This window comes from Carettochelys insculpta, chromosome 2 (assembly GCF_033958435.1).
Source record: "Carettochelys insculpta isolate YL-2023 chromosome 2, ASM3395843v1, whole genome shotgun sequence".
Taxonomy (NCBI): Eukaryota; Metazoa; Chordata; order Testudines; family Carettochelyidae; genus Carettochelys; species Carettochelys insculpta.
In genome coordinates this window covers 80,316,463-80,340,121 of record NC_134138.1, presented here as the reverse complement: position 1 = coordinate 80,340,121, position 23,659 = coordinate 80,316,463, and the positions used below count along the sequence as shown (strand labels likewise).

Here is a 23,659-nt window from a genome sequence, read left to right as displayed (position 1 = left end):
TGTGACTCTCAGGCAGCTTCTACTTGGGTGAACTCCCTGTATGGTGGGAGAATCGGGCTCCGGTCATACATTGCTCTTTGCCTGTGGAATGGGTCCCGTAGCGCCTAGGGCGCGATCGTCCGTACCCGGAACTGGATGGGCTCTCCCGTGCGGCGATTGGAAGGAAAACCCGCGAAGCCCGCCCACGTGACCTCTTTGGCGCGGAATTTTCCCGGGGTTCGCGGAACGGCCGCAGGTGCGTGTGGAAGACCACTGGGGTGAGAGCGCGAGGCACCGTGTCTGCACGGAGGGGAGCGAGTGTGGGGCGGGGCGGGGCTGTGACTTGAGGTTCTCGGGGCCCGGCTCGGAGCAGGGGGTGGAGGGGAAATCTCTCCTCACTACCTCAGTTTCTCTTTCCACCTGGGCAGGGAGCAGCGTTCGCAGCCGCTGGAGCAGCGTTATGTCCTCGCCGGCCTCCACACCGACCGCCCGCCGCGGCAGGAAGCGCGCGCGGAGCAGCAACCCCCCGACTCGTAAGTGCCCCCCACCCCGGCCCTGACTGGGGGGGGTGGGGCGGGCAGCGGCGCCAGCCTAGCAACCAGCACTAGGCGGGAATGCGGTGGCTCCCCGGTGTATAGCGCGGGGGAGACTGGCGGATCTTGGCGGATCTACGCTGCTGGCATCACTTCGCATAGGCATTGGCTAACCTCACAGAAGAGGGTTTTCGGGTTTGTGGGAACTCCGCTTCCCCACAGCACAGAACCTACCCCCCCGCCCGCCCCGGCAGTATCTGACAGCTGCGCTTGCGTCTTCTGACTTTCAACGCTATTTTCAGACATCAGCTGTGTGGTAACTTGAAACATCATAGTCCACTTCACTGGGGCTCTGAGAGTCCTAAAGTCAGAATCAGGGTGTTGGGTCAGAAACATCATAAGGGCCATTTTGTTGTAAACCTAATGTCACAAAGTCAAGAGCTGCTTGTAATTATATTGCTCTCTGCTAACTTAAAAGGAGCTCTGTTAATGAAAAGCACTGTATCAGTTAGGTTTAGGTAGTACTTGTAGAAGCAGATGTGATACATTTACCCTTTAGGAAGGTAATTGCAGTATTGATTATTTCAGATTGCCTTAAGCTGTTTGCCGTTTCTGAATGCTTACCATTACTCTTCACTTTCATGTCAGCAAAATACTACATTTCATTTTTAATTGTATATTGAACAATTTCTTTTCTATTGTGTCATGATCTACTTTGTTATTTGGCCTGGTAACGTTACATCCAAACATTGCAGGTAACATCTGAAATAGCTACTTATCAGCTTTCATCTTGTTGCAGCACACACTGAAGATGCTCAGTCTCCTCCTTCACAAAAACATCGAACAGATGACTCCACATCTACAGGCGATCTGCAACCAATGCCAACTTCTCCAGCAGTTGACATGCAAAGCCCAAATGCTCAAGAGGTTCTGTTTTCCAGCCCACCACAATTTCGTGATTCCGGTATGCTCAGTACTGCAAGTAGAATTCATTTCTTACTGGTAGGCTGCCCTCAGAGGACGGCCATTAGCAGAGAAGGGCACTGCTTCCCCCACATCTTCCCCATCAGTGTGAGGCCCTCCTCCCACTGCATAGGAGACTTATGAACCGCAGGGCTGCCGGATGGTTTCTCTTTTGGCTTACACATACTGCCCCGAGCCCTCCAACACCACTGCGTCTCCTGAGTCCTGCCTGGGGTCTGTACATCAGCCTCACCGAAGAACAGGATAGGGTATGCTTGTCCTGCAGCAGGTGTGAAAAGCTGACTTTTTGCGTGCACATGCGTGTATGTGTTGTTTTTAAATGGGCCTACAGAAAGGTTTAATATTGTCTTCTAGATAGCTGTCAATTTAGAAAAAAAAGAGGCTTTTTTGAATGAACAGCACTGCTTTCATTTACAGCTTTGTTGATGGTTTGCTTTTAGTTCAGTAAAACCTTGATTTTAACACATAACACATGTACTCGGTAACAGTGTCTTCATTCTAAAATACCCCTTTTGGACATTTTGTGTGAGCCTGTTTACTCTAGAATGTTTTTAAAATATTGTTGGTGTTTTAAATCAACTACTTTAGTAAAGTGTATTCATTCTGGCTTGGAAAAGGATATATTTTAATCCATACAGTAGATTTTATAGCTAGTACAGACTTGCAAAATACAGTTATAACACTAAGAAGATTTTCAGACTGCTACTCTGCCTTTACTCACAATGGGCTTGTCTACACTAGCTCCCTACTTTGAAGAGAGCATGGTAAGTAGGGTGTTGGGAGTTCATTAATGAAGTGCTGCAGGGCATATGCAGCACCTCATTAAGCAAATTGCCCCTGCGGCAACTTCAAAGTGCCAGCTTGTGTCTAGCTGCAGCTAACCCACCAGTACTTCGAAATAGGGAGCTAGTGTAGACACAGCCAGTGAGTGATAACAAAAATTAGGGTAAAGTACATTCATTAATATTTTGAAGTATAATTCAACTTTTTTTTGTAGCTGTTCCTATTGATTTTGATGTTAGTTCACCTCTGACCTATGGCACTCCCAGCTCTAGAGTGGAGGGTACTCCCAGAAGTGGTGTGCGAGGAACGCCAGTTAGGCAGAGACCAGATCTTGGATCTGCCCGCAAAGCCAGACAGGTCGACTTGCATTCTGATGGGGTAAGTAGATGTTTCAGCTTTCACTAGTAACTTTTCTTCTAAAATGCATTTTTATTATCCATCCTTATGGCATTTTCCTTATTGCAGCCAGCAGAAGATGTACTGGCAAGTGAACAATCCCTTGGACAAAAGCTTGTGATCTGGGGAACAGATGTTAATGTAGCTTCATGCAAAGAAAAGTTCCAGGTAGGTAAACAAATGTGGATACCTCCAGTCTTTCTTCTTTTTTCTGTTTGTGCCGTGTCTGATTCTGGCAAATACCAGAATTGGGTTAGGATCAAAACCTGCATGTTTGACGAATACCTGACTTTTTTGTAACGTGTCCTTAAAAGAAGGAGAAATAAAACTGTCGTCTTGAGGTTCTTCTACTTCTAATTCCACAATGGAACTCCATTAATCTGATTTCAGTCATTTTGTGCTTCACTGAAAAGGTTCTTGCCAGAGTTGGTAATGATTGTTTACTTACTAGCTGAAGCGCAGAACCAGTACTCTAGGCAAATGCTTCTTGGGCTGTGAACTGCCTTCAACCTTGCTTTTTTGAAAGCCTTCCTTTCTTGGCTTTCATCCTCTGCTCTGGTTCTGCTCAGTTTCTCAGCATGTCCTTGAAAGGATCCTTCGCTTCCACAGGTAACTTGTTGTGTCACCTCTAGGTAATCTTCTCTGCAAACACAAATTCAGCTATCCTCTTCATGCAGACACCGCAGTTCTACCTCTTTACTTCAGACCTTTCTTTTTGTTTAAAATTACATCCTGTCTCTGACATTTCCTTGTTGCTGTCTAGCTGTGAGCTCTTAATTTGTTCTTCACACTTCCTCAGCTACCTTTTTTTAATCATCCTCGACAACGTACTCTCTCTTGTATATGTTGTATTGTGTATAACCTCTTTTAACTATCTAGATGCAGATTAACACTTCAGCTGTATGGGCACTCCTGAATCAACAACAAGACTTCCTCTGTAGGCGTGGTTCATCTGCCTCACTTTGAGGCAACGGCAGTAGCTATATTGATGGGAGAAGCTCTCCTGTCAACGTAGCATTGTCTAAAATGGATAATCGTATGATAAGGTTTTCTCAAAGTAAATTGCATAGTTCACTGTGTGAAATTGGAAAGATGTGATTAGAATTAGGAAACTTTAGTGTACATCCTGTAGGGTAGTAAGAGGTGGCCTAGGCTAGTGAGCAGGCCACACGAGTGGCCCTCCATCTTAGTGGGCCGCATGATTCTTGTAACAGAGGGGACTCCTGGGATATGGTAGGTGTGCTAACTGTGATTGTGTGCCTGGAATTTGTAAAGTATGCCAGCTGGGCCATCCCAGCACTTTGGATGCAGAGGGAACTCGTGTCTCTCCCACTCCATGTTGTGTGCAGTTAGCATGCATCTCGCTTTCTGTCCAAGGGGCTTTATGTGCATGTTGCTGGAGTAATACTGGGAGGGATAAAAACTGTTCTGATGGAAACCAGCAGAATTGGGAAACCCTAAACTTAGCAACAGTAAACAAATGTCTTGCTGTCCAAAGAGAGAAACCCAGACACATTGCTCACCATAGCTGTAATGGATGCATTTGGGGGTAGGTATACCTACCGTTTAGGAGTTTTTGAATACCTGATACATAGAAAGCATTTTTGAAGGCAGTTTGAGCCAGGAGAACATCATCTAGTTTAGGAATGGTGAAGCAGTGAAATCACAGGATTGTCCATTTAGGCATTTTAAATATTTCTTCTTTGTATTTTATTCTCAATATTCAGAGATTTCTTCAGCGTTTTATTGATCCATCGGCTAAAGAGGAAGAGAACATTGGTTTGGATCTTAATGAACCACTCTATGTGCAGCGACTTGAGGAGGTACTACAGCAATAGAACTAAAATTCACTTGTTTTTCAGATTGAAATGCTAGTGATTTAATATGGTGGTGTTAAACCTCTTGCAGATCAATATGGTTGGAGAACCCTTTTTGAATGTAAACTGTGACCATCTGAGATCATTTGACACAAATCTGTACAGACAATTGATCTGCTATCCACAGGTAACATGAGGCCTCTTTCCAGATAAGTTCTAGTTTTGTTAAACTATGTTATTTAAGCATGAATTTATATGCCACTTCTTAAGATTATCACTCAGTGAGAGAGTAGTACTGATAAGCAGTCAGATATGTCACTAAGTATTTCTGTAAATGCCCAAGTAGATGTTATAATATTTGTGTGTAGAAACTTCTGCAGAAAGTATCTTTTATTACCTGATGGTCTTAATATTTACCTGACATTTCTTAGTGATACAAGTATTTCAAAGTGCTCAGCAACACAGCTATTGCTGTTCTCCAAAGGCAAATTACTGGGAGAGGTTTAGAAGACGTGCTCATTCCACTCACCAGATTGGTTGATTTCTGTCAGTTTGTAGTCCATGGATCCTGCTCAGGGCTCCAGTAGATTACATGGCATAGAACACTGGGGGTGTGGAGGAAGCAGACTGTTTACAAAGACAATAAATTCAAGGCTGATTCCCAGACTGACTAAGCAATGGTCACTGGTCTTATCAGTCTTTCTATGCCTATCTTAAGTCAGTTATCCACCTTGGTCGGCAACATCAAACTCAGTCCTAATGAGTGCCACACAAATGAAAACTGAAATTTTTCAGGAATACCAAAGAAAAGTCACATCTATTTATTAAGGTTATGCTTTAGGTATACTTTATAATATTTTTCAGGCCTGGTTTGAATATAATACAATAATTTTAACTGAGAATTTAATACTTTGTGTAAAATTGTTGGCTCATATATAATTTTAATTATATAAACTTCAGACACTGATTTTTATTTGATACATGACGTGTTTTGTTGAAATAGAAACAAGCATAGACAGTGGTTAATCAAATAGTGCAGCCCCCATTGCGCCGCCCCCTTCCATGCACTAGCCCCTGGGGAGGACCAGGAACATGCTTGACCCGAAAGGCAGCCTGAGAACTGCCATCCAGTCCCATCGAGCCCCAGAGCTCTTAGATAATGCACATCTTCCACAAGCCCCAAAGGAGAAAAAGCAACTCCTACCTCCCACCCAGTGCTGGCAGCAGGCATAGCTTTTCTTATGGCTTGACTGAATGGATTTTCTTCTTCACAGTTTCTTTCCAGGTGGTTTTCCCTGTACAGACCTCTTCTTTTGTTTTCCCCTCTCCCTTTTTGTTTGCAGCTTTGAGCACATCATAAGCACAGTCGAGGACTTGCTTTTCACCTGTAGATCCAGACAATGCCCCATCCTCCCCCCTTCTACCAATTTCTCACATGCAGCTCGCTCTCACAGGTTAGCTTCTCCTGTCTCCACAGTCTCTGGGCTTCTTCCCCGCAAAATCACTAGCAACACCCAAGGCCCCAGAGAGCTTCACAGGGTCTTTGGCACAAATAGGCCAACCGAGCAAGGGGTTTAGAATCTCTGGCAGCTGGAAGAAGGGGAATTTGTCTTTTGAGCATCAGACCTAGCAAATTATTTCTTTAGAGTAAAGCTTAGATTCTAATCTTTGTTAAATAAGGAGCCTTGCTCTCCAAGGACTAGTGAGGCCTTTTAACCTAGCGTGTGTGTGTGTTGTGAGTTAATGGTAGAGATTAAGGAAGATGACTAAAAGTCACAGGCTGTGTTCAATGAAATTGTCAGGAGATAATGTGATATCTTTGTCTTATTATAATGTTTGTCTTTTTGATATACCCTTTTTTGCTGTTCTTTTTTGCATCAATGTTGCACACTTTTTTTTTATTTGTAACTTGGTTCCTTGTTGATTTTAAAGTCTCAGAGTATCGATCGATTCCAGATAAACCTTGAAAAGGTAGGGCAAGTGCGCCATAGCTAAGAATCCAAAGACCGGGTCAAGTGTGCACTGCTCCTACTGCAAAATGGGACAAAGCTGATTTTAAACAACCAACTAGCATTTCTTCCTCTCTAGCTGAATGCCTGTGAATGTGTGGTCATTACTGTCTGCGAGTACCAAATGGGGTTGCAAAGCTGGCTATTTTGGGGGTAAAAAGTCTTAAGTACTTAATGGCAGGCTTTCTTAAAAACTTGTCTGTCCCTTTGCAACAGGAAGTAATCCCAACATTTGACATGGCTGCTAATGAGATCTTTTTTGATCGTTACCCTGACTCAATATTAGAACACCAGATTCAAGTAAGACCATATAATGCATTGAAGACCAGGAATATGAGAAGTCTGAATCCTGAAGGTAGGGTGTTTTGATTGCATTGTTAAAAAAGGAAACTTGAGGCTGTATAAAAATTGTTCAGCAACCAGGAAAATACAGTTTTAAAAAAATAAATAAAAGCTAGACTTGGGATCCATCTAAACCAGTATTTTCAGACTCACGTGGTCATGGCATGTATTGCAGGGGAAAGTACAAAAATGCTACCATGAACAACTGTTGGATAAACTGTCCACGAAGAGGTTTCCTCCTCTCAACCTGTATTGGTAGATAACGGACTTGTACCTAGAAACAAGGTTTATGTCCTGCTGGTTGAAACTGCGGTACAACTGTAGCTTTTTCTTTCCATCTCAGACAAAATAGTCTCTACCGTATGTGTGGGGGCTGTAAATTTCCATATAATTCTAAAAATAATGGCTGGGGTGGACATCTGATATTAGGCAAATGAAACACGTAAAACATGACCCGATCACATGTATCTTGTTCCACACTGTAGACATTGATCAACTCATCACCCTCAGTGGTATGGTGATCAGAAGCTCCCAGTTGATTCCTGAGATGCAAGAAGCATTCTTCAAGTGCCAGGTGTGTGCCTTCACCACAAGAGTAGAAATTGACCGGGGCCGGATTGCTGAGCCATCAACATGCAAGAACTGTAACACAACACACAGCATGGCGCTGATTCACAATCGGTCCATGTTTTCAGACAAACAGATGGTATGTTGCTTTATTTTGGTGTTAGAAAAGTTTTGCTTCCTTAATGGTTACCTTTTTCTTTAAAAAGTAACTTAACCATAATCAAATGTATATGTTTTTTTTAGGATTTATTATATTGAACATGAAGACAATTCTCAGCTCTTCAAATACGCATGTGAAGCAATATAGGGTTGCAGTCAGTGTTCCCTTTAATAGTTTGCGTTCATATGCGGAATGAATTCTGTGTACCAAGATGGAGATGATACATCACCTCTATATTGGTTCACGTAACACAGTGTATCCTACACATGAATGATGTGGGATGTGGTGGTGGGGCTGAATGGTTTGGAGTGTTGCAGTAATGTTTTATATTTATTTGGGGTGGGGAAGAAATTCCAAAGATTATCCATCACCCATTAGGAAGGAGCATTGAGTGGTTCGTGTGTGTGTTTTGGTTCAAGCCAATTTAGTGTCTTTTGTTAATTTATAGAATAAATGCCACCACCTTGATACTATTCTAAGTCTTACTACACTTTTAGGATAGGTTAGCACTTTCTGTCAGTCTTGCTTTTTATACTCCTAAGCAGTGGTGGGAAAGGTACCCAAAAAGTTAACTTGAGTAAACATATGGCTACTTCAGGGAAAAAAATTAAGTAAATGTCAAAGTATCCTTCTGGAAACCCACTTGAGTAAAAGTACAAAAGTTCCATCTTCATTGTGCTAAAGTATCCAGAAGTAAAAGTTGCCATCCTACTATGGCAAGGATTCCCAACCTATGAGTTGAGACACAGACATGGGTCTTGATTAGATTTAAGAGTCACCAGCAGCTCAGAGTTGCACATGGCTCTTAAAGGAGCAATCTGCTGCTCCTTAACACTGCCACATCCAGCAGCCATCTCTATCAATAGAGAAGCCATTATGCATTACAAAGACAGCTTCTTCACCTTTTGATATTCGTAGCCATCCAAGGCAAGCCACTTAATAGTCTCCGCAGTAATTTTCACCTCCCCAAGCAGTAATTTTCACTTCCCCGTCCTCCTTCCCCTCTTTTGCACCCTCCCCTTCTGTTCTATGTAGCTGATTTGTCAGTTTTTATATTTATCTCCCCACAGCCCTTGAGTGTGACTTTGCCCAGTTCCCCTTACCGCCCCCCCCCAATTTTTGAATTGCCTTGGGTCACCAAGTCTTCCTGAATTGTCAAAATGGGTCCCTGTCTGGAAGAGTTTGTGAACAGCTGTTATGGTTAACCACCCAAATTGTTATAGGGAACCATTATGTTACACACACGTGTACAGACGCAAGTGCGTGTTTTTTATAGAATACTAGAACTGGAAGGGATCTCAAGAGGTGATCAAGTCCAATCCCCTGCCCTCATGTCAGGACCAAGCACCATTTTTTATCATCCCTGTTAGATATTTATCCAACCTGTTCTTAAGTATCTCCAATGATTGAGATTCCACAACCACCCTAAAGAATTTATTCCAGTACTTCAATCATTCTGATAGGAAGTTTTTCCTAAGATCCAACCCAAATCTCTCTTGGTGCAAAATTTAAGCCCATTTGTGTCTTGACTTATCAGAGGCTGAGGAGAATAATTTTTCTCCCTCCTCCTCTTGTAACACCCTTTTAGGTTTGAAAGTTGCTATTATGCCTTCTGTCAGCCTTCTCTTTTCCAAAGTAAACAAATCCAATTCTTCTAATCATTTTAGTTGCTCTTCTGTGGACCTTCTCCTGTTTGTCCACATATTTCCTAAAATGTGGTGCACGACTGCACGCAGTATTCTAATTGAGGCCTAATCAGTACAGAGTGGAGCAGAATTACTTCTCATGTCTTGGTCACAACACTCCTGTTAATGCATCCCAGAATCAAGTTTGCTTTTTTCACAACGTCACATTGATTCATATACTTAGTCTGTAGTCCATTATGACGCTAAATCCGTTTCTGCAGTACCCCGTTTTAGGGAATCACTTCCCATTTTGTATGTGTGAAACTGATTGATTGTTTCCCCATAAGTGGAGTACCTTGCATTTGTCTTCATTTGAACTTCATCGTCTTTGTCTCGGGCCATATCTCCAACTTGTCCAGATGATATGAAATCTGACCCTGTCCTCCAAAGCCTTGCACACTCTCTCTGCCATTTTCTAAATCATTGATGAAGATATTGAACAGAACTGGCCTCAAAACTGACCCCCCATGGAACCCACTTATGCCCTTCCAGCCTGATTGTGAACCATTGATAACTGTTCACTGTGAACAGTTATCCAGCCAGTTAGGCAACTGCCCCCCTGCCCACGCTATATGTTTATAATCTCAAATCTGGAAATTAAATGTAGTTGCAGCCTTCCTTTCTAAAAGCTAAAGAGTGACGAAGGTAAATAAAGAAATTACAGATCACCCAGAGGTGCTCTGGGCCTGTCCGTTTTAGCCAACGTATATGGCAGAGGGGCATTGTCGGCACATAATGATATATGTTATATTAGTAGATGTGCAGGTGAATGAGCCAGTTATGTATCCAGAAGCCACCTGTTACAAGACAGGCCTAACAAGGAAAATAACACCACTATTGGCCATCACCTACAGCCCCCTAGCTAAAACCTCTTCAGCACATCATCAGTGATCTACAACACATCCTGGACAATGATCCCTCATTGACAGACCTTGGGAGGCAGACCAGTCCTCACCTACAGACATACTGCCAATCTGAAACAAATTCTCACCAGCAGCTGTAGAACACACCACAGTAATTCAGGAACCAATCCCTGCAACAAACCTCGGTGTCAACTCTGCCTACATATCTGCGCCAGCGACCATCACGAGACCTAACCACATCAGCCCCACCGTGAGGGGCTCATTCACCTGCACATCTGCTAATCTAATATATTGCCATCATGTGCAGCAAAATCTTCCCAATGGTATCTACGGGGAAACTCTCTTCCAAGCAGTTTCCAGCACCTCGTTCCCCTAGTTTGCGGGGAGGTTAGCAGCAGTACCACCCTTCTTTTCTCTGCATGCCAGATCTGACCTGCAACCTGAGATTCCCCACCCAAGTGTAGGTCTGCTTTTGAATGAAAAGGTGTCAATGTAGCTTTTAAAAGGCTTCTTAGTTGACAGGGTCATTGTGCTTATTGTTTGTTTGGTGGTTTTTTTTTTTAATTGTCACTTTATGATAATTGAATGCTTCATAAGTGGTTGTGCTTTAGCCAATCAGAATGCTGGCTTATGCATGTGTCATTGAGGTGATGAAAACAGCAAGTAACTAAGTGTTTCTGGACACAGTAGTGGAGTAAAAAGTACAATATTTTCTTTAAAACTGACTTGAGTAAAACTAAAGTATCGCAAGATAAATTACTTAAGTGCAAATTCCAAAAAGCCATATTTGAGTAGTGTTTTCTGCTTAGTATTTCTACTTAGTTACTTTCCACCTCTGCTTCTAAGATAATTGCTAGTTGCACTCTCTTATTTCTACAACTATGCTGCAAAATTCTAATTGGGTGATCCAACTGGGGAATTCTAATATTATTATGTGAAATCTTTGAACATTTAGGCTGTGTCTGCACAGACACAAATCTTCGAAATAGCCGTATTTTGAAGATTACTAATGAGGCGCTGAATTGAATATTCAGCACCGCATTAGTATTAGGACGCTTCCGGCCACGGCGCTTCAAAAGCGCCACTTTCAAAAGCGTGCGGCTCAGCATGGCTACATGGGGCAGTTCTTTTCGAAAGGACCCCACACCTTTCAAAATCCCCTTATTCTGATCAGTGAGTGGGATAAGGAGATTTCGAAAGGTGCCGTGTCCTTTCGAAAAGGACCCCAGTTTAGCCGCACCAAGCCGCGCACTTTCAAAAGCAGTGCTTTTGAAGCACCACGGCCAGAAGCGTCCTAATGCTAATGAGGCACTGAATATTCAATTGAGCACCTCATTAGTAATCTTCGAAATATTGCTATTTCGAAGATTTGTGCCCGTGTAGACAAAGCCTTAGTGTGTCATCCTGTCTAACATGTAACTTTATACATTTGAAGATGTCAAACTTTGTTAGTTATAAGATCCTTTCTTACTAGCAAGTTAAATTTGTTAGTGTCTACTTAGAAATACTAACTTGGAACTTCACCTGTTTTGTCAGATTAAACTGCAGGAGTCCCCTGAAGATATGCCGGCTGGCCAAACACCTCATACTGTTGTGCTGTTTGCTCACAACGACCTTGTTGATAAGGTTCAGCCAGGAGACAGAGTTAATGTTACCGGTAAAATGCAAATTCTTAGATTTGTCTGTTTAATAATCTTCCCTTCTTTTCATTGGGCCACAGGGTGCAGTCTGGAATAGCGTCTGTTGAATTTTAAGTGTGCATGGCATAGTTGATGAGGGGAAAACTGTGTGAAGTAAGAAGACCACCCGATTTATATGGTGATATCTTAGCTTTGGTTTAAAATACCTTTTATAGTTCTGTACTTTCCTCTTTCTTAGATTACTATGGTGGCAGCTGCACTGTAAACAGGAAGGTGTACATGTTCCTGACATATGTGTTTATTATGCAATTGCTAAAACAAATGACTGTGGCTCTTATCCTATACTTCAAAGGGAAAGAAGTATTTTTATCCTGGAACAGCTTTTGAAAATCTTACATGTATTTATATTCTTTGAACAGCTGAGGGAGCATGCTGAAATGATTTCACTGGGGTTGACGCTTTTTGAGACTCATTTCAAAATTGTGCTTTAGAAACTTTAGGTTAGAATTCCTAGTGAGTTCACTATAACTGCTCTCTAACATCACTGTCTAGTATTTAAACTTTACAAAACTGCTTTTGAAAAAACACTGGAAATCATGATCCTGATATTAGTCATGTAAACAGCTACCTATTTTATCTGAATAGTCCCACAATTTTATATCGTACACTGTAGGAAAATACACAGGTGGTTTTCCTTTAGTCATCTGTTTAAACAACATATACCTTGAGTCTAGTCCTGCTTATGTATCCATGGGGAGTAATGCCTTTGTGCGATTGGGTACGATCCACTGGATCATATCTGAAAGAGTTAAAATAAAACCATGAGAGTATGTAGGAAACATCACTTATTTGTAACATACTGGCTTTTTGTTTCCGGAGCCCTGGGTTAGTGAACTAGGGAAACGTCTTGTAGAGAGTACTGAAAGGGAGGAGTGTGTATCATCCCTGGCAGCTCAGGCTTATCTCAAAGCCTCTGGACTTGGCCTTGGAGCACAGTTACTGTGGTTATCTCTTTCTCCAGACTCTGAGAAAGCTGTGGCCATGCTTGTAGGTTGCTTCTCACTGAAGTAGTTAGGTCTTACATCAGACTATGAAATTTGGACGTAAGAGTGGGGGTGGGTCTTAACAGAAACCATAATATGCATTAGGAATTCATGATTTTTACCCTACATACAGTAAACCCCTGATATATGCAGTTTCAGCTTGTGCTTAACTGGTGTTAACGCAAGTAAAGCACAAGTCGAAATCCTGTGGTTCCCAGGGGCTGGGGGCTGTTGGGAGCACAACTCCTCCACCAGATCCCAGCTGCAGTCCCTACTTCCCCCAGCTGGGGGAAGCTGGAGAAAAGCTGTTCTCCTGTGGCTGTCTGCCCATCCAGCTCCCCCAGCTGGGGGACAGAAAGCTGTGCCTGGCTCAGAGTGACGGGGAATTGGGAACCAGGTGGCTGGCTAGAGCCAGTAAACAGAGCAGTGCTGGTCAGTTTCCTGGCGCCCACAAGTCCAGGGGAGCTGAGAGTCAGGCTGCTGCCTGATTCCCAGCTCCCCTCAACTTTCACAAAATTTGAGTTACATGAAGGTGTGCAGGAGCACAACCTTCACATAACTCGGAGGTCTACTGTACTCACATTTAAATTTGTATGTACTTGTTTTGAACTCTGACTGACTAAAATGGTTTTTAATAAAGAAAAAATGTTTTCTCTTGCTAGCATGAAATCATTGGGTCCTATTTCAAAACAAGATTGCTTCATAGTTAACACTGAAAATTTACTTAGTCTTTTAGCACACTAACAAATCTGTCAACTTTTTTAGGCACAGGCCAAAATTGTTTAAAAAGAGGCAAAAGTTAGGCTTTAAGGGTAGTTTAGGCCATGATCCTGCAAACACTTACGCTATGTGTAAGTGAGCCTGGTAGGTTAACCTGCTCACTGTCAATCTTTGGGATTTGGTTTCGTGCAAATGGACCTCTCAAGAGTCACAGTTGAGCCCTGTACTCCTTGCAATATGCGCGGGCAAAAGGAGGTCGACAGGAGAGTTTCTCCCATCAACCTTTCTTGGTTGGGATGGCTAAATAAACTAAGCATAGATTGGTTGATTACAGCTATGCAATTGTTGTAGCTTGAATGGCTTATCTGTGATTGACTTACTTTGCCTAGCGCAGACATAGCCTCAAAGGCATAAGTTTGCTACCATGGGATTAGGTAGTAAAGGGGAATCGGGAACTAAATGACAGGAGTACATGTACCACTCACATCAGAAGGAGCGTAGCCTGGTCAAAGTGGTTCAACTTCTGGAAGGCTTTCTAGAGAATTGCTGCTCTGTCATGTGGCTAAATTTGTAGAAGCAATCTGAAAATTGAAGTCTTCTCCAGTGTTTTGGCTGTGTCTATTTTTGAATTGGTGTCTTTTGTAATTCTGTGGTGGGTTTTTGTTTTTAAGGTATATACAGAGCAGTTCCTATTCGAGTTAATCCAAGAGTGAGCAATGTAAAATCTGTCTACAAAACTCACGTTGATGTCATTCATTACCGTAAAACTGATTCGAAACGCTTGCATGGTGTTGATGAAGAAACTGAACAGAAAATGTTTGCAGAAGAACGTGTGGAAATGCTGAAAGAGCTCTCCAGAAAACCAGACATTTATGAAAGACTTTCTTTGGCTCTAGCTCCAAGTATTTATGAACATGAAGATATCAAAAAGGTAAACAAGATTTTGCAGGTGTACAGGAATAGTATAATTGTACAGTTTTACAATACACACTTAGTCTGGAAATGACACTCTCTCTACCTGGAGTCTTTCAAATACAGAAAAGTAACAGGCCTTTGTGCACTTGCAATTGGGCTTGGTATGTTTTTAATAGAACTTTGTTTTATTGTCAGTCAGTTTTTGTTGTCAGAGGGCCTCAGGAATCAGAAATGTTTAGGTAAAGTGACTGGATTTCAGGCAGGAGAAGAGGAAGCTTGAAGAGATTCATTCTCCTCTTTCATTGGCTGATGTTTAAAGAAACTGGCCGGCTGCTAATTCTGTTTTGTTTGGCCATGTCTTTGCTCTGCCACAGGCTCGGGGTACATGAGAAGGTAGTCACAACTAACAAAGATTAGGAATGCTTAGAGACTGTGGGGCACAAAATCTCTCAGGTGGGGCAACACCACCATATAATTCAGGTAGAGCCTCTCTTTTTTGTGTGTGTGTTCCTGCAATGGGGTAGCCAAAGAAATGCTTGTATAGGTAGCCTTTTATCAGATGTCCCAAATAAGTTCATCTGTTCTTCAGTACTGCTTGTATTGTTATAGATAATTGTTCCCCTTCATGGATGTTTTGATTTTATTTGTAATATTCTACATAGATACCAGTATGGAAAGCTATTCAGTTTGTTTTGGATGGACTTAATTTTCCTGTTTCTCAGCTCCTAAGCATCCTGTCTGGGATGTTACTTTTAAAATTGTTGTTGTTTTTGCTGTTGAATAGAATGTGTTTGGCATTGACATCAACTAGGCTCTGGCAGATGCTGTCTCTTTGGGGAAACAGTATTTTTAAGTTATTCCAGATAAAAATTGGGTGTATTAATGTGGCTGGAGCCCATCCTGACAACTCTGAGAAAAGTCATTTTTGTATTTGCAGAAGGAATGAAGCTGTTAGAAGGCAGAGTGTTTTGCAGCTGGCCTGTTGCCAGTGGAACTGTATGGCTCAGGAGACACGCTGTGGCCACTAAACCCAAGCAGTGCTCATGTACACGACAATCACTTCCTGCCCTGTGACCCAACAGTCCCCTAGGAAATCCAACCCCTGGCTATTACAACTAGACTTCAAGATGAAAGGTTATTCAACCAAAACCACCACCATATAAGGCTTTTGTAGTTCCAAAGAAGTAGCCCCACACACCAGGTCAATAATATTAAGTCATATCTTCTCTGCAAACCATACTTTGGTAACTAAAAACTACAGGTTTATTAACATATTTTAAAAAAAAAGAAAGCATAAGACACATACAATCAATCTTGTGTGTTACAACTGATTTCAGAGTTCATAGATCAGGATATAGCAACAATGTGAAATCTGGGCCACTAAGTGTTTGTGAATCACCCAAAACAATTGTGGGTCTTCATTCCTTTTATTCAAAGCTTTCCCTTTGTTAGAAATCATTGCCCAGATATGTGGAACATGAATGATGACCATGAGTGATGTCACAGTCTGCAATTTATACCCACTGCAGACTTGCATGGCAAGTTACAGACAAAAATATGGAGTCCTGGGTCACAAATAGGGTTTTTTCAGGACTTTGCCTGGCTTTTTGAGCCTCTGTCCTGGTGGATTTTTCAAACAGGAAACATCCTGGATATTTATGGAATGCATGCTGTAGCTGAGAAAGAGATGTGATTGGTTCCCTCCCCTGCATCCGCAGCTCATTGACCCTTTCCTGGCAGACCCAGCCTTAGCCTTGGGGATGAAGGCCCTGACCTGTGGCTGCTCCTAGGTCCTGGGTTTGTGCCAATTGCAGTACCGTCGTGATAAGGAGCAGTGTTTTTTCTCTCCTTTCTGCCTACCCTGCCTTCACCTCCTCCCCACCCCCACCCCCTCGAGTACCTCCCAGCTCCTCCTCACTTTCATTCCCCCATCCATGTCTGCTTTTTGGGAACTTGAAATATGGTAACCCTACAAATACACAGAAGGTTATTGGCACAGACATGGAATCTTGGGTCACCTGCCTTGCTGAATCATGAGGCATTAATTTCCTGAGCACTGCTTTAGGAGACCTTTGGAGCATCCACAGCTGATTGTCCTTAATGGGCCATCACACAGGCTGCCTAGTCTTGATGTAAATCGGGCTAAAGAGTGTTACCCAGAAACATAATAGTTTTCTCTCTCTCACACACACGCACATGCGCCCACACACTCACACACAGGTAAGTTTTGTAAGTTAATGTACAGTTATGGTACATGCATATGAACAGGATAATCATAATTGAGAACAGCTATATTGGGTCAGACTAGAAGTCTATCTAGCCCAGTATTCTGTCTTCTGCCAGAGGCCAATGTCTGGCGCCCCAGAGGGAATGAGCTGAACAGGTAATCATCGACTAATCCATTCCTTGTCGCCCATTTCCAGCTTCAGACAGACAGAGGCTAGCAACGCCATCCCTGCCCTCCTGACACATACCCATTAATGGACCTATCCTCCGTGAATTTATCAAACTCTTCTTTTTTTTTTTTTTTTTTTTTTTTTTTTTTTTTTTAAAAACGCTATTCTCCTCTTGGCCCTCAGAGTCCCCTCTGACAAGGAGTTCCACAGATTCACTGGGCGATGTGTTGAAGAACTATCACTGAAACTATAGAGAAACTCCACAATCCTTTTTAGTGACTCTTGACAGAAAAACAGCACTTCAGCTTAATATGCACTAGTCATAATTTTGGATAGTTTTTGTTGGACATTTCTGTTGACTCATTCATTGGCATTTGGCTCTTGTAATTATGAGGCATTTTGGTGTCTCAGTTGGAACAAATCTTATTTTCATAGGGCATTCTGCTGCAGCTGTTTGGGGGGACAAGGAAAGATTTCAGTCATACTGGAAGAGGCCATTTTCGTGCTGAGATCAACATTCTTCTGTGCGGTGATCCTGGCACTAGTAAATCACAGCTGCTTCAATATGTCTATAACCTGGTTCCAAGAGGCCAGTACACATCCGGGAAGGGCTCCAGTGCCGTAGGTCTGACTGCATATGTAATGAAGGACCCAGAAACCAGGCAGTTGGTTCTGCAGACAGGTGCGCTGGTTCTCAGTGATAATGGCATTTGCTGCATTGATGAATTTGATAAAATGAATGAAAGTACAAGATCAGTACTGCATGAAGTAATGGAACAACAGACGCTTTCTATTGCCAAGGTAAGACCTTAGCACATCATACCATGCTACCCAGGTTAATAGATATTAGATGATTAAATGAGATAATTGAGAAGACAATGTAGGAAATGCAGTTAAGGCTATTAACAGTACCTCAAAGTTGAGAAATGCAGTGTATTTCAGTGACAACATTGAACATGTTGCAGACTTAGTGTATGTGACTGTATGCTGCATGTACTGCTTCATCCACATAACCTTGTTCCATTTTGTACCAAAGCTTTTGTAATGAGGTTTTTCTTCTCTTGATTCTAGAGAATCATTTTTTTAGAAAGCATTTTTGGGGAGCTCAGCAAGAGTTAGTTCTTAAAAGCCTTTCTTGTTAGAGTAAACTAGTCTTGGGATTCCTAATGTAACTATTGGAAATTTCCTTCCACTATGAAACATTGTTTGCTGTTACATATGTTTCCTTTCGACAGGCTGGAATTATTTGCCAGCTGAATGCTCGCACCTCCGTCCTAGCTGCTGCTAACCCTATAGAGTCACAGTGGAATCCAAAGAAAACTACAATTGAAAACATCCAACTTCCCCATACTTTGTTATCCAGGTATTTATAATTAGATGTATTTTTTCCATGCTCTGTGTTTTTTGTTTTTACAAAAGCGCTTTCTGCCTCATTCTGTATAAATTGTTTGTAGTGGTGTGTTGATGGAGGTGGCATTTGCAGTGTCGAACACTGAAGTCGTTTGTTTGTTTGTTTTGTTCCTAAATTTACCTTAAATGTTATGATTCTTCACTAACACTCCAACAGAGGACTGTAATGGGCTGTCCAGTATCGAGTGGTTAGTATTGAACAATGGGATTTGGCAATCTCTGAGGTTTTGTTGTTCTGCTTGCTTCAAGATTTGTGTCCATATATAGGCACTGGGATTTGCCCGTACTCTGGTATTTTAAATTTGGTTCCGAGGGCGTATCTGCTCTGGAACAGGAGTGTAATTTCCTTCTGAAGTAGATGCCCCTCCTATAGTGGTCATCAAGCTACAGTTCTAAAAATAAAAGTGAGGCCACAGCAGTGCAAACAATGGGACAGGATAGATGCTCCAAGCATGATCCCAGATGAACTTCTTGAGTGCATATGTGAGCAGCTAGCCCTTTTTTGCCAGTCATGCCATGGAAGCAACATTTCTATTTTTAAAGTGCTAACTCCTAACTGATGAGGGTATGTCCATCCAAGCTGGAAGTTACACCTCCACTCTCACATAGGCCTATCCTGAGTTAACTTTTGTCTCTGTGAATCTGTTTTAGTAGCTGCAGTCATTGTTTAATAAACAATAACAAAGGTGTTACCTTTTAGGATGAGTGTAACAGTTAGTCTTTCAGCCAAGGATACAAATATATATGTAAACTAGGAAACTAAATATATAATAGTATTCAAGTATATGCTTTGTATTTTTACTTCCCCCTATTTTCTGTTTTTATGGGCCTGAGCCTGTTGATGCTAAATTCAGATTTTTGAACCTCTGAAGGCAGGTACCAGGAGACACTTGGTACTCTTTTAGCCACTGTAGACAATAACTAACTGTGGATAATTATGTGCAACGAAATCCTTTGTTGTAATAAATTGCAGGTACTTGTCACCTTTGAAATTTGACGAAGAATATGTCCATCAGATTGTTGTCAGAATACAGTTACATGCATGAAGTATGTAATACATTAAGTAGACAAATTTCTGTGATGTGTGAATAACACGCACCTCCTCGCCTGCCCCAATCAAGCTGGTAGTAGAGGTATACTTCATGAAGACCTCAGGAAGCAGAAGCTTGAATAAAGTTTATGACATATCTTAAAGTTCCCAACCATTTCTATGTGAATGATGGGAGAAAATGCCATAGCTGGAAGGTCTCTGGAAAACATCCTACTGTCAGATACTCTGTAGACTGAAACCAAAAAAACCTCATCTTTACAGGTGGTATCCTGTACACCGATGTAATAAATAAATTGTCCTATTTTTTACTTTTAAAAACCTTCCACTTGGTAGGTTGACCAAAATCATGAGACTAGGAAGTGTAAATGCTGGAAAACAAATTATGTACTAATTATTGACACTCTATTCCATGCAGATTTGACTTGATCTTTCTAATGTTAGACCCACGTGACGAAGCCTATGACCGACGCCTGGCTCACCACTTGGTTGCGCTCTACTACCAAAGTGCGGAGCAGATGGAAGAAGAGTACATGGATATGACAGTACTGAGGGATTACATTGCATATGCTCGTAGCTATGTTAACCCTAGACTAAGTGAAGAAGCAAGTCAGGCCCTTATTGAGGTAAACAATTGTGGATATGAAATTTTAAAGTTGAAAACCAAAAAGAAGGGGATGTGATGAGGAGGAATCCTTCCATTGGGACAAGATGTAGCAGAATTGTGCACCTCATTTTCTTTATTATTAAGCTCATGGAATCTTGAAAAATCTGTGTAAATGTATTGACTATTCCCCTTCCTTCTAATCCTACATGGAAGTCTTCCTGTGCTATAAATAGTCTGTCCCTGAGCTGTTTAATATCTGAGCTGGTTCTGTAGTCTTCTGGAGCTGCCCCCTAATGTCAGTAGAACTTGAACATTTATTCACAGGCATCAGCATTAGAGAGAAAAACGTTACACACATTTAATATCCTGCCCTCTGCTAAAGGTCACTAATTTTCCACACGGGGAGGCTGATGGGCCTCCACTTGGCCCACAAGTTACACCCACTTGCTGAATCAAAATGAAGGCCACAAGTTGGACTTGTTCTTTGCACCAAACCCCTTGTTTCCTAGTCTCTGGAAAACACAGCCTGAACTAGTCTATGCTAGTTCCTCTGGGGAGGAACTTCTCTGGAAGAGATTCATATTGTATTACCATTCATGAGTGATGGTCAAAGAATTTTTCCCCAGGCTGAGAATTCTCTGGAGGGTGGAGCATGGATACGTTCTACACAATACATCTGTGAATTTTATACATAAATCATTATCCCTTTCCTTCTCCTTCAGGCTTATGTGGACATGAGAAAGATTGGCAGTGGTAGAGGAATGGTTTCTGCATATCCCCGACAGCTTGAGTCTCTGATCCGCCTGGCAGAAGCTCATGCTAAAGTACGTTTTTCAAACAAGGTTGAAACAATTGATGTTGAAGAAGCAAAACGCCTCCATCGGGAAGCCCTGAAGCAGTCTGCTACTGATCCAAGGACTGGCATTGTGGACATATCCATTCTCACGACAGGTTTGTGTTGCCATAAAAGATAAATGGGTATTTACTCAGTTTGGCTTGAGGAAAATATGTGCTCTCCAATTTTGGAGATGCTGTCATGTCAGGGATTGACTTGTGGGTTTGTAAATGCTTTAGATTGGATATTGAAAACTCCAGGTAATAAATAGCAAACCTGCATGTAATATCAAAGTCAGTATATTCATTTCACAATAAAGTATGATGTTTTTAATTAATTTAAACCATTTTTGGTTGAAATCTATAAGACTTTCCCCAAAAGCATCTAATAACAAAAAGGAACAGTTGCTTGTACAGCCCTCTTGGCAACAAAGAGTTCAGTTTCTAATATTGACATAGTAACTTCTGCTTTAACTAGGACAGTCACTTTTATAGTGTCCTGTAATTATATGTGCTTTTTTTCCCCAGGGATAAGTGCCACTGCCCGTAAACGTAAGGAGGAGCTGGCTCAAGCTTTGAAGAAACTTATCCAGTCAAAGGGTAAAACACCAGCTCTAAAATACCAACAGCTTTTTGATGATCTCCGTGCACAGTCTGAGGCAGTAAGTTTCTAGCTTCTTTTGTATACTACCTGGATTTATAAAACCTGTTTCTCCAACTCGGGGAACTTGTGGGAACTCAGTAGGGCCCTCATTCCCGATGATAGTTGTATCTCAGTTGAATAGGAAAACTAAATGGGAATCTCAAGTAAGAGTGGAGAGGTTATTTTACTTCTGTGTTTGGTACTCGTAACAGCTGCTGGATCACTTGTCCAGTTTTGGTGCTCACAATCTTAATGATAAATTGAAAGGGGGTTCAGGGTAGTGATTAAAGTGATTGGAAAACATGCTTTAGTAATACTCAGAGGTCCGTTCACTTAACTTAATGCAGCGGAAGGTAAGGGATAAGGTTGACTGTAGTCTAAGCATCTATATGGGAAGCAACAAGTACTTAGTATGGGTTCTTCAGTCTAGTGGAGAAAGATAATACAATCCATTGGCTGGAAGTCTCTTATTTGCATTGAGGATGCACAAACCAGAAAACACACTTCAACTGGTCATTCCAGAATGAATTTTGCAGCTTAAAAAGCCAAAACTTTTGCCTAAAACCTGGGAAACTTCACGTGGCAGTTGGTAAAGTAAACAATTGCATGATTTTTATTTTTGTTTAGGCATGCTGTGGGAGGTAGCCTTTTCTGTATGTTCTCAAACTTTCCTCTCTTTTTAAGGCTGTCACTAAAGAAATGTTTGAAGAAGCACTTCGAGCCTTGGCTGATGATGACTTCTTGACTGTGACTGGAAAGACTGTTAGATTGCTGTAACAAAACGCCACTTTAATAGCAGTGTCTTACTGGTTTTTTCTCAAATGCTTTGCTTGAAATGTGTCACAGTGAATAGTCATCTAAAATGTGACAATATTTATGATGCTCATCTGTTGGTGAATACCACTGTAAATAATTAGATTGTGAACAACTGCAGACATCCAAAACTAACCACATTGATATTTGTATGAGCAAAATAGGTTACTCGCACGTCAGTGCAATGTGTATTTTGAATAAAATGCTTTGTAGAACATGCTAACCATTTTAATGTATTTTGAAGCCCAAATATCAGAATTTGTCTTGAACAGCTGCTATATATGAGGGTAATATATGTAGCCAAATGGAAAAGGTTTACCATTTGGGCCACTCCAAAGGGGTTGTCCACAGGAGAGGCCTCAATACCATGTATCCTAAACTACTTGCTGGCCCTAAGCCAGACAGGACTGTCACTATCCTCCCTGAAAGTGCATTTGGCAGCCATTTCAGCATTTCACCCAGGGGCTGGGAGGTCATTGATCTCGGACCCGGTGGTGAAAAGGTTCAGGAAGGTAATGGAAAGAGTCAAACCACAGGTTCAGGCCCCCTGCCAACATGGGACCTCAGTTTGGTTTTGTCTAAGCTTATGGCTCCCCCATTTGAACCTCTCACCTCCTGTTCAATGTTGTTCCTTACATACAAGGTGGCGTTCCTGGTGGCCGTTACCTCAGACAGAAGGGAGGTGGAGCTCAGGGCCCTGATGGTGGATCCACTTTATATGGTGTTCCACAAAGGGATAAGGTCAGGCTGAGACCCCACCCGGTGTTTTCTGCCTAAGGCGGTCTCCTCCTTCCACATTAACCAAGACATCACCTTACCAGTGTTTTTGTCCAAAGCCCCATGCCTTCCCTAGGGAGCAGAGTTTACACACTTTGGATGCCTGGAAGGCACTGGCCTTCTATATGGACAGGACCAAATCCTTCTGGAAGTCACAGCAGTTGTTTGTTGCAGTGGCAGACAGGATGAAGGGGCATCCAGTCTCCTCTCAGTGTATTTCCTCCTTGATAGTGGCCTGTGTCAGAGAGTGCTACAAACTGGTGAGGGTTCACCCTCCCCGCAGTCAGAGCTCACCCCACAAGGGCACAGGCGTCCTCTGCGGCGTTCTTGGCCAAGGTCCCTATCCAGGGCATCTGCAGAACGGCCACTTGGTCCTCCATTCACACGTTCGCAGCGCTATACGCAGTTACACAGCACGCCCGGGAAGACACCACAGTGGGCAGGGCTGTCCTGCACTCCTTTCGGGGCTCTGATCCTGCCTCCTAGACACTGACTTGCATTCACCCAAATTGGAATGCACATGAGCAATCACTCGAAGAAGAAAAGACAGTTACCTGTTCTGTAACTGGTGTTCTTCGAGACGTGTTGCTCATGTCTGTTCCAAAACCCTCCCGCCTTCCCCTCTGTCGGAATAGCTGGCAAGAAGGAACTGAGCAGGGGGCAGGTCGGGTGGTGCATATATGGGTGGCCATATG

At 42.3% G+C, this 23,659-nt stretch overlaps 1 protein-coding gene across 2 annotated transcripts; it reads left to right on the top strand.

Annotated features, from left to right (window-relative positions):
• The first annotated feature begins 200 nt into the window (after positions 1-200).
• Positions 201-22,398, top strand: MCM4 (minichromosome maintenance complex component 4). 2 transcript variants are annotated; one of them, XM_074985805.1, is made up of 17 exons: positions 201-235; positions 408-512; positions 1,312-1,476; positions 2,494-2,657; positions 2,745-2,843; positions 4,403-4,498; positions 4,584-4,679; positions 6,718-6,856; positions 7,329-7,549; positions 11,655-11,775; positions 14,193-14,452; positions 17,268-17,633; positions 18,068-18,195; positions 19,709-19,916; positions 20,620-20,848; positions 21,260-21,393; positions 22,059-22,398. In XM_074985805.1, exons 2-17 carry the CDS (start codon positions 440-442, stop codon positions 22,149-22,151), a joined length of 2,592 nt encoding a protein of 863 aa, XP_074841906.1. In that variant the 5' UTR covers positions 201-235; positions 408-439; the 3' UTR covers positions 22,152-22,398. The 2 variants fall into 2 exon arrangements, with proteins under 2 accessions (XP_074841906.1, XP_074841907.1); XM_074985806.1 differs by having other exon boundaries at positions 218-257.
• The last annotated feature ends 1,261 nt before the right edge of the window (positions 22,399-23,659 follow it).